Source organism: Eublepharis macularius, chromosome 15 (assembly GCF_028583425.1).
Source record: "Eublepharis macularius isolate TG4126 chromosome 15, MPM_Emac_v1.0, whole genome shotgun sequence".
In the NCBI taxonomy this organism is placed as follows: Eukaryota; Metazoa; Chordata; class Lepidosauria; order Squamata; family Eublepharidae; genus Eublepharis; species Eublepharis macularius.
This window is the reverse complement of record NC_072804.1, coordinates 58,108,913-58,119,347: the sequence shown is the minus strand read 5'-3', so window position 1 is coordinate 58,119,347 and position 10,435 is coordinate 58,108,913. Positions and strand designations below refer to the sequence as shown.

The following is a 10,435-nucleotide window of genomic DNA, read 5'->3' as shown; positions in this document are numbered from 1 at the left end:
CCCCCTCACTGTCTCCAAAGCACAGCCAGGTGGGTTTTAAGGCTTTGGGATGGGGGTGCTGCCGCAGAGCACCGGCCGCTGTGTTTTGATTTGTCCAGGGAGCTACACAGCCTCGTCCTGGAGACAGCCTGACTGGCCCCCCTGCAGCCCCCCTTTTCTCCTCTTTCTTCTGCACACTGCCTGCCACACCCACACCACAGTTTTTGGCATGGCTTAAATGGAGACTTGTTTGGTACAATCCAGAATAACAGTGCTGTGCCATAAAGCCCCTGGATTTACCTGTGACCAAGTGTCAGGTGGAGGGCGCTGGCTGCCTGCTTCCCCCCCCCACCCGCCGCACGTAAAAGTTGCCATTCCCAGGGATCGTGAGGGTTCTCTCTCGTCACCTGCTGGCAGCTGCTTTGCAGAAGCCAGAGGGGTAGCCTGGCGAGATCTCCCCTCGTGGGTGGGCCCTCGTAGCCCTCCCTGACGCGAAGCAGAATAAACCTTACAACAGAGTAGGAAATGCAGCATGTATTATGCAGAGAGAGAGAGAGACACGTCATTCGTGTCCTCGCAGTGGAACTTGGTCCTGTTTCAAGGCGTGGCCTGTTCACAGCCCTGGTTGGAGCGGAAGGTGGCGTGGAGAGTCGCCCTCCCTTCTGCCCCCTGCCCAGCTCCAGTATGTGTAGGGGGTGAGCGTGCAGGCGTGGGGTTCCTTGCCCTTTCCAGGGCTAGCGAGAGAAGACCTGGAATTGGAAAGGTCGGGGGACGTTGCCTAGGCCTGTGCACTGGGGGGTCAGGTCAATCTCGGCAGGAGCAACCAGTGGCCGGAAGGTGAAGTGCTGGAGGAGGGTGGTGAGGAAGAGGAAGATCTCCATGCGGGCCAAGCCGGCTCCCAGGCAGATGCGCTTCCCTGTGGGTGAGAAAGGAAGGCGGGGGGGGTAAGTTTGCAGGCCTCGTCATGGACTCTGCCCCAGCAGCTGGCCCTCCTGTTGAAGCACCCCTGCCGGCGCTGATGGGTGTGTTCCAAATAACGACCCCTCACTTATTTATCTCTCTCTGTCATTTATAGTCCACCTTTCTCACTGAGACTCAAGGTGGGATTACACAGTGGAAGTCCGTATGATCAGGGGAGGGGGAATTCCAATAAACGAGGCAACAGAACGGGCGTGGCAGAAATCTGAAAACAAGCATGGATCTGCAACATGGCAGAAACATAAGTAATTTGACATAATATGGTAAACGATACGGAAATGACTCAATAGGAGCATATTTACATCAACACAGTACCCAGTAGTACAGTCTGCAGTGCCTGTCCCTTTCCTAAGAGATCTCTTTGGACCGTTTCTTACCTGCAAAAAAAGCCCTCCTGAATAATTCAGTTTTGCATAGTTTGTGGAAAGCCCGGAGGGGGGGGGGCTCTCCTGACCTCTCCAGGCAGGCCGTTCCATAAGGGGGGGGGATCACAGAGCATGTACACGTCTGGGCAGCGGCAGGTGGCAGCTGCAGAAGGTCCCCTTTCAGATGAGCGAAGGTGCTGTGGCAACACCTGTGGGCTGAGGCTCTTCGCCTGGGGACTCCGGGGCTGGAGGCAGGACTGGCTGCACGGGAAGAAGCAGGGCTCTGCCTCTGAGCCCCTGCTCTGTGGGATGCCCTCGAGGATGAGACGCGGGGAGGGCTGCGAACTTCAGGCAGAAGTGCTGCTCTCTGTGTGCGTCTCTTGCAGCAGAAATGGTGAACCATCTTGGGCACTGCAAAGGCTGGTCTGTCCTTGGATCTTTGGCGTGTGTCCAGTCCCCCTCTTCTCCTGGGGCTGGGCAATGTCCCCTTGACAGGGGCCCCAGTATCCAGTCGCCACGGGGTTCAGTCCAGTTAAGGCCAGGTGGTGGGGCTGCGGGTCCTGCGTGGGCCTCCAAAGCCGCCTCCTGGGCCGCCGCCGCCACGGGCTGGGGCATCTCCACAAGCCTTGCAAGAGGCTGGCCTGGGCCAGCCTGCAGCTGCCGGGGTTAAGCTCTCAACGGCGGTGAGAATCCCGCCCTCCCCTGCCCCTGGCTCCCCCAGGGAAGAGGAGGCCTTTCTCCAGTGGGGGACTCTGGCTTCCACCCCGCCCCCCCCTTTGCCAGAGCGTTACCCACAGAACTCCCTCTTCCTAGCTGGGATGCAGCCTAAAAGCGCTTTCGGGCTTGGCAGGGTTGGGGTATGGAATCTCCCCCCGCCTCCATACCTGGGGCAAAGGGCATAAAGGCATCGCTGCTTTTGAAGGAGTTGTTTTCATCCAGGAAGTTGGCCGGGTTGAAGGAATTTGGGTCCTTGAACTGGGACGGGTCGTAGTGCACCGAACTCAGCAACGGGATCACATTGGTGCCCTGTTGGGGGGGGGAGAAATGGTCATAAACGTGGAGGGGGGGGAGCAGGCAGCTGACAGGGGAGCCAGTTTCCCTCACCCCAAGGTGGAGGAGCTCTCGAGGCACCCGTGAGACCCAATGAAAGGTGGTGGCCAGTGACTTGTTTCCAGGAAAGCAAGACAGAAAGCAAACCTCTCCGTCACTGAGCATGCTGGTGGAAACCCAGGAATATCTGCCCCCCCCGCCCCCAAGCCTTGAAACACCAACACAGCCTTGCTCGGGGGTCCCACTGATGCCTGGCTTCTTCCCCCCCTGGGTCCCAGCCTGCGTGGGGGGCCAGCTTGCCCTCAGTCACTCTGTGGCTTTGCCAGGAGCGAGGAGCGAGTTCCACTGATCCATCACAGGGGGGTTTCAGGCTGGGGGTGCATCTCTCCCCTGTGTGTGAACACAACCTCAGAGGGAGAGGAAACTCAGGCAGAGGCCAGCCGCCCCAGGGCTACCGTACCTTGGGAAGCAGAAAATCCCTGAAAGGCGTGTCCCGAGTCACGGCACGAGGCAGTCCCATGGGCAAGATGGTGATAAAACGTTGAATCTCGTAGATCACGGCATCCGTGTACGGCATGAGCTTGCGGTCAGCCAGGCAGGGGGCTCGTTCACGCCCGATCACTTGGTCAATCTCCTCGTAGACTTGAGCTGCAGACAGAGACACGGAGGAGTAAACATGGACTGCCTGCCTTGAGTAGGGGGTGCGATGGTAGACAAATGCCAGGGTTACCAAACTAGGGGGGTGGGTGGGCTGGAACTCTCCTTGAATTGCAGCTGCTCTACAGACTACAAAGACCCTGACCACCAACGGAGCTCCCCCACCTACCTTTCCCAGGCACTGCTCCCATATCATGAGAAATTTCCCAGTCCAGAGTTGCCCACCCTAATAACTCTTTCAGGGCTCTCTAGGTGTGGGTGGAAGAGACGGATGCCAGGAGCCAAGTGGGTGGCAGGTGGCACCCATATGAGGCTGATTGCAACCCCGCACTCCCACAGCTGTGCAGACGCCTTGTGACTGTGGACAAGGAAAGTTGGAGACCTTGGATCATGTAATAGTTTTTTGCCCTAAGCGGAGTAAGGAAAGAGAGAGACTTATTATTCCTATTATGTTAAAAGAAAAGCTTCCCTTCCTTCCGTGGGCAATCTCAGTGTTATTGTCTGATAACTTTCCTGACAATCAAACCTCAGCTATAGTGGCTTCCTTTCTAGCCACGGTGATAAAGAAACAAGATTTTCATGAGTTTAGATAGTTTAAAGTGATAAAGACGAGTTATGTCTATGTGAATTGGGTATGTTCAAGTGTACAGTTCATATTTTGTTGGTGTTTGTATGGCTTATGGCTTCGGCCAGAAAAGCAATAAACATTATTATTAAGTTAACCTGGAAGCCCTAATTAGTGCAAAATGCTGCAGCTCAACTGTTATGAGGAGCGAGCAGGAGCATGAACATCACTCCCATCCTCCAGTTGCTCCACTGGCTACCCACCAGTTACTGTGCTCAGTTCAAGGTATCCATTATTACATACAAAGCTCTTCACGGCCTTGGTCTGGCAGAGCTACGGGACCACCTCCCTCCCTATGCCCCTCCACGGCAGCTTCGCTTATCTGAACAGGGGCTTCTGCAGGTGCCCCCTTGCAGAGAGACCAAATCAAGGGCTGCCCATACACGGGCCTTCTCTGTGGTGGCCCCTATCCTGTGGAACGACCTGCCTGAGGAAGTCAGAAGAGCCCCCCCCTCTCCTGGCTTTTCATAAACGATGCAAAACTGAACTATTCAAAAAGGCTTTTTACTCAAATGGGAGGGCTGTATTGTACGGAGGGGGGTCTCAGATGCTTCGCTAATGAGTTAGGGACCATAGACTTCATCACTATATTGCCTTACATATTATCTGCTGCTTTAAATATGTACTCCTATGTACCACCAGTGCTCCCTGTTGTCTAATGTTAGTCCTAGAACTGATTATGTTCTGCTTCAGTATTTTTTCTACTCTGTATTGGATTCTTGCTAATGCTCTGTCTTTTAAACTTGTTATCTATTTTACCCTATGGCATTGCTTATGGAAATGTCCTTGATACTGTGTTGAAATGTACTTGTTACTGATTGCACTAATCTCGTACTGTGTAATCCGCCTTGAGTCTCAGTGGACTATAAATCATCAAGTCAAGAAATACATGGCAAAGCGGTCATTCACTGCCACGGAGTCTGCTCTGAGACTCTGCTTTGGGTGGCTCTCCTGTCCTACGGGTAAGAATAGCCACGCTTCTTTCGGTAATGGTGTGGCACTATGGGAAGTGCCTCGTGTGCGTCCAGCAACTCCTGCCCCCTGCCCTTACCTGCCACCTCGGGGTATTTCATCAGGATCAGGAAACTGTACCGCAGGGTGGTGCTGGTTGTCTCGGTGCCCCCGAAGAACAGATTGTGGGTCGTCATCACCAGCGTTTCCGTGTGGAAGTGGCTCAGCGGGTCTTGCTTCTCCTGCAAACGGCAATCGCTGAGGCTGCTTGGGAGAGACTGCCGGGAGCCCCCTTTCCTGTTCTGGGGCTGGGCTGGAGACGGTGGCCTCCAGGGGAAGCTGTTCCAGGCCCTTCCCCTCATAAGTCCACGGGGCCAGCAGTCAGTTGCCAAGTCTCATGTGCTCTCCCTTTCAAAATCTCTGGCGGTTTCCCCACCTTCTCTCCTTCCCCAGGCTAGCCGCTTTCCAGACTGGTGGAAGCGCCACCTGGAGAGGGAAGCTGGCCTAGGGACGGGCTCTCGTGGATGGCCCTGGGCTGTCCTTGCCCAACTGCCTCCAGAGGTACCAGTCTCCTCTGGGCAGTTCTCAAAGTGCCCCATTTGAACCGCAAGCCCTTTAACTAACAGGGGTTCCGTCTGCCACGTGGGGCACACCTGCCCGTGCGCCTCCTGGGCTTGCCCAATACCATCTGCTGACTGGGCCATCCTCTCAGGAAGGCGCCTACCTGGAGCTCTGGCCCCAACGCAGGAACGCCTTGCACAGGCGGGGAGGGGGAGGGCCGTGCCCCCCCCTCTGCCACCCCTGGTGTGAGGCCTGCAAGGCCCAGCTGGCCAGGGACACGGCCATCCCCCGCCCACCCAAGGGTGAGGAGGCCGCAGAGGCCGCAGAAGGGCTCGGAAGGCTCCCGGCCACCAGCGGCCGGAGAGGGGGCCCTCCTGGCCGTCTGCTGGCCCACCCCTAACTGTGTTCGCCGTCGCCCATTCCGTGGGATGTGCTAGGTTTGGTTTGGTTTCTGGGCTCTTGTGAAGAACTGCTGCCTCTCGCACTGATTTTTCATGTTTTAATGTATTTAAACGTGCTTAAGCATTTAGCGTATTTTACTGTGATTTTACTGATTGCTGTTACCTGCTCTGAGCCTGCTTGTGGGGAGAGCTGGTTACAAATAAAACAAAATAAAATATAACGTGGTGCAGGAGCTCAGCCTGCTCCTGGCTGGCAGTGGGGCAGCCCAGGAGGGAAGGAGCGGTGCCAAAATTCCTGGAACTGCGGTGTTTAGACCCTACCCGATCATACTAGATGCTGACCAATCACCTGTGTGTGTTGTAGATGTGCACGGGGGGGGGGGGGTTGCGTTTTACACTGATGGAAAACTGGGCTGCGCTCTTACTACTGTCTTAAACATTAAGTACGTGACATGAATTGGGTTTGTCGCCAGCTGACCTGAGCCTTTGGGAAGGGTGGGCTAAAATATATTCTTAAATCAAAAAGGATGAGGGCGTTGCTAACCATCCTGAGCCAAAGCAGAAGAGGGCACGAGCTACTTCCAAATCCACCCCTTAATGAGGGGCGCCCTGCCCGAGCCTCCCGCAGCTGCCTCTGAAGTACCTGCTCCATGCGGATCAGGAAGCAGTCGATGAAGTCTCGGGGGGCCTTGGGGTCCAGACTCTGCTGGTGCCTGCGAACGCGTTCAGCGATGAACTGCCGCAGTTTCTCGAAGTTACGGAAAATTTGTTGATGAGGCCCAGGCAGGAAGTCCATGAGCCGGGGGAAAATGTTGTAAAGCTGGGAAAGGGGAGCCAAAGGTTAACTGGTGGCGCGTTTTAGTGATTCCTTTATGACCAAGCCCTCCAAACAACCCCCAAGATTTCCACACACACCTCACTCACCCCAATATTTCCCCATTCCTGAAACACCATTAGTTGTCCCTTTTGACCAATTAGTCAATGAAAGTGTATGGAAGGAATCTCGAGTTCAGTGAGCAGCATTTAGGCAGATGAGTGGCAGGGAGATGCTAAGGAGGAGGATCCAGAAGCCGGAAAGAAAGGAAAACTGGGAAAGGACAGAGAGAGCGAGAGAGAGCGAGAGAGATCAGAAAAAGAAAGAAGTTTTGTTATTGTATTATTTTGGGGTAGTAGCAGGAAACGCATGAAGAATTCATTAGTTTCTTTCGTTATGTTCTGTTAAGTATTATATTAAATACAGAAATATCAAAATGGCCACCCACAGAGTCTTTGCCTCCCTGACGTGCTACGTAACGCCTGAGCCAGAGCTTCTGTCTAGATGCCCCTCCCCGTCTTGATCCAGAGCTGCTCTGGGGCCCATGCTGGGCCAGGGCCAGGAGGGGAGAGGGTGACCGAACGTGTCACTCAAGCCTCTTGGGAAGCCCTGGCCAGGAACCAAGCAGGGGACGTCCTAGCTCTAGCTGGCCACGCATGACCTCTGGTCGCTGCGCATGGGTCCTTCTCCCCTCCCAGGGCACATTGCTCCCTGCAGCAGGCACTTGCCTCCCCTCCACGCCTCTGCTGCCCCTCCCTCCACCTGATCCGTGCCAGTCACCTCTCCCCACATGGAGCTCATTATCCTGAAATTGTCGTTCAAGTGGTTGAGGAGGGTGAGGAAGTCGGCATCTTCATAGTCAAAGCGATTCCCAAAAACCACAGAGCAGATGACATTGGAGACGGCACGGCACACAAGGTTGATGGGGTTGAAGGGCGCTCCTGTGAGGGGAGGAGAGGTGGGTGATGCGGCGCTCCAGGGGCATAAGAGCCACTGCTTGCAAAGATGATGTGGGCTCCCCTTGGCTCCTCTGCTCTGCCACCCCCTCCCCAAGAATGCTCTCGCCTTGTGGGGTGGGGTCACTTGGGAAGGGCTTTGTGCGGAAGAGGAGGTTCAAGCGTGCCTTTCCTTCAAGACGGCTACCCTTCCAGACTCAGTTGCGGGTCTCCAGAAAGCGGGCGGATTAGGACAGGTGCAGACCCTTCGGTCACAGAAATGCGGCCCCTGCCTAAATCCCACTGGCCCCCTCCTTAGTACTGAAGGTTGGGACCCCCCCCCCTTTACTATCTGCCTCCCTGCCTGCCAGGCAGTCCACCTGCGACCGCCTGCCAGGGACACACCGTTGGTTTTCTGGAACTCTTTCACAAGGCACTGAGCCTCCTCCTGGATCCGCTCCTCGATGCTGCTCCTTCCCATCCCAAAATTCTTCAGCGTCTGCAGCGCAAAGCGACGGAGAACTTTCCACTTCTGCCCACTGGAGAAGGCGATGCCTGCAGGGGGAGGGCGGGAGGGGATTACCAGCGGCCACCAGGCACAGGTTTCCTTCTTCCTTTATCACGTTTCTGCTCAAGGACACTCACTGCGATGCGCAACCAATCCCACGCCTAACCCTTCCCTGACTAGATCCCTGCAGTGGCCCTACCATGAGGCCCGGCCCGATCCAGCGTGGTGCTGTTTTGCAGTTCCCCCTCACTTCAGCTGTGCGTTCTATTGGGCCCACACTAAAGGGCATTCTGAGGCGGTGAGCCCTGGTTCTGTCAGCAGAGTCGCCTTAGCCGGCAGCACCTTGGCGTGGAGGGGGCAGCCCTCTTACCATTGCCCTGAGTGAAGCGGTAGAAGACGGGGAAGTCTCCCCGGTCACTGAAGTCGTCTGCTTGGTCCACCAAGGCCTCCTTCACTGCTTGGTAGCCATAGAGGACCACACAGGGCAGAGAGCCCAGGTGGATGGTGTAGACCGGGCCGTATCTCTGGCTGAGCTGGGGGGAGAGAAACCAGGCGTCAGTGGTGCTCACGGCAGGGGTCAGACTGCCGCGTGGTGCAGTGTGCTTAGCTGACTGAACAGTCTAAGTAATCAGGCCAAAGGGCCATCATTTGGGCTGATTCCTTATAGGAAGGATTTACGCTGCTTCCACTCCAAGACATCTCCTCTTGCCAGTCCTTGGCCCGAGAGCTGCCATTACTCAATACTATTTATTCTTGTTACATTCCTTCTGGAATCAAGCCCACCCAGCATGAGACGTGCACGCTGTCTTCTCCTGCAACACAGCTGAAGCTGTACCAAACATGGGCTGCTGCCATGCCAAGGGTGTCCCACCGTTCAGCCACCTGACTGGTGCATTTTTTCCATGTTTCCACATGACAGCGTCCTCCACTTGTGCAAAGACCACTGACACCCTGTCCCCCCCACACACACACCTCTTGCAGAAAACCCCGGGGAATCCTGGGAAAGATGCAGTGGGCATGAAAGTCTCTTGAGTCTGAAGGGGCAACGGGGTGATCAGAGACTGCGCCCACACAGGGCTGGAGCGGGGGCTTCAGTGCACATCAGGTGTGATCACTCCCGGCTGTGCAAAATCTCTGTTGCAAGGGCGATTTCAGGCAGAATTGCATCAGCAAGCAGACAACCCTCACAAGCAAGCCTGGGGCTGAAGCACCAGATGGTGGCTTTTCCCCCAGCAGAGTTTCCCTGGGCCCTGCAACTCTGCGCCACAGAAAGGTGGGGTTTCCCTCTTGAAAAGTTACCTGGGCAGGCCTGCAGCCCAGCGCACCTTTAGCAACAGCGGCTCTTACTCTACTCTTCCGGCCAGAGGAGCGCCCCGCTCGGAGTGGCGAGCCGCGAAGTCCGCGTTCTCGAGCCCCACGCGCCAGCCGCGGCTGAGAAGGGCTGACTGGCCCAAGGCCGCCTGCCCAGCTCCCGGCAGGAGCGGCAGGCGAACCGGCACAGGGCCGGACTCGCAGCCCTCCCGCTTAGCCGCTCGCGAGTAGGAGCCGCCCCAGGTCCCCGCGCCTTGCTGCGGAAAAAGCCATTCGGTCCCGGGGCTGGGAGCCGCCGCCCGCCCCGCTCGCGCCCCACAGGCCAGCCCTGCGCCGCCGCCCGCCCGCCCGCCCAAGCCGGGCCGGAATCGCTCGGAGGGGGCACCCGGGGCCGGCGCAACTCGGGCGGGCGGCGACACTTCCGAAGGGCCGCCCGCCGAGCCGGCAAAGGAGCCCGGCGGCCGAAGGCGAGGCGGGCCGGGGAGGCGGCCTCGAGGGGCGGGGAAGAGCCGCTGCCCTCCTCGCCGCCGCCCGCGCCTACCTTCTCCAGCGAGCGGTGCAGGGCGCGCGGGTCGAGCTGCGGCAGGTTGCCCAGCAGCGGCAGCGGCGCCGGGCCGGGGGGCAGCCGCCCGCCGCGCCGCCGCGCCGCCGCCAGCCACAGCCACAGCCACAGCAGCCACGCCAGGCCGGCCAGCAGCGCCGCCAGCGCCGCCCCGCTCAGCTCCATGCGCGCCGCACTGCGGCCGCCCGGCCCGCGGCGCGCCTTATATGCCTCTGGCCCGCCGGGGCGTCGCCTGGCCGGCAGGCGCCCCGCCGCCCGCCTCCCTCCCCCCGCCCGCCCGCGAAGCCCCGGCCGCGCCCGTGCCAGGAGGAGCCCCGGAGCCGGCGGGGGGGGGGGCGCCGCCCCACAGCTGGGCTCAGACCCGGAAGCCAAGGAATGGAAAGGGAACCCACAGGAGAGGGCAGCGAGGCGCTGCCCGGTGTGCATGCATGCCGTTTGCCTGACCCTGGCAGACTGAGGGCCAAAGTGCAAGTGCCGCCTGATGCTGGTTGGACGCTTGCCAGCTGCCCTCAAGTTTTGATGGGAAATGTAGGCAGCTTGGCGGAACGTTGGACAAGTGGCAGTTGAAAAGTCCATTGGACAGCAGTCGGAGAGCCCAGCTGCAAGACCAGGACGCCTACATTTCCCGTCAAAACTTGAGGGAAGCTGACAGGTGTCCCACCTGTGTCAGGCGTCACTTGTAGTTTGGCCATGTGTGAAAAGCCTAAGGGTTAGACTGGATCCAGGGCTACTGCTAGA

At 57.8% G+C, this 10,435-nt stretch overlaps 1 protein-coding gene across 1 annotated transcript; it reads right to left on the bottom strand.

Moving 5' to 3' along the window:
• Nucleotides 1-498: 498 nt before the first annotated feature.
• LOC129343137 (cytochrome P450 2F5-like) lies at nucleotides 499-9,877 on the bottom strand. The gene is made up of 9 exons (XM_054999172.1): nucleotides 9,677-9,877; nucleotides 8,195-8,357; nucleotides 7,722-7,871; nucleotides 7,162-7,322; nucleotides 6,211-6,387; nucleotides 4,706-4,847; nucleotides 2,833-3,020; nucleotides 2,207-2,348; nucleotides 499-895 (listed from the first exon to the last, which is right to left on the bottom strand). Exons 1-9 carry the CDS (start codon nucleotides 9,860-9,862, stop codon nucleotides 714-716), a joined length of 1,491 nt encoding a protein of 496 aa, XP_054855147.1. The 5' UTR covers nucleotides 9,863-9,877; the 3' UTR covers nucleotides 499-713.
• Between the last annotated feature and the right edge of the window lie 558 nt (nucleotides 9,878-10,435).

Excerpts from the sequence above, each read along its gene's own strand:
- LOC129343137 (XM_054999172.1), bottom strand. The coding sequence starts at position 9,862 with ATGGAGCTGAGCGGGGCGGCGCTGGCGGCGCTGCTGGCCGGCCTGGCG. Across the intron at positions 8,358-9,676 it reads TGCACCGCTCGCTGGAGAAG|CTCAGCCAGAGATACGGCCC; the intron begins GTAGGCGCGGGC and ends CTCTCCCCCCAG. Across the intron at positions 896-2,206 it reads CTTTATGCCCTTTGCCCCAG|GGAAGCGCATCTGCCTGGGA; the intron begins GTATGGAGGCGG and ends TCTCACCCACAG.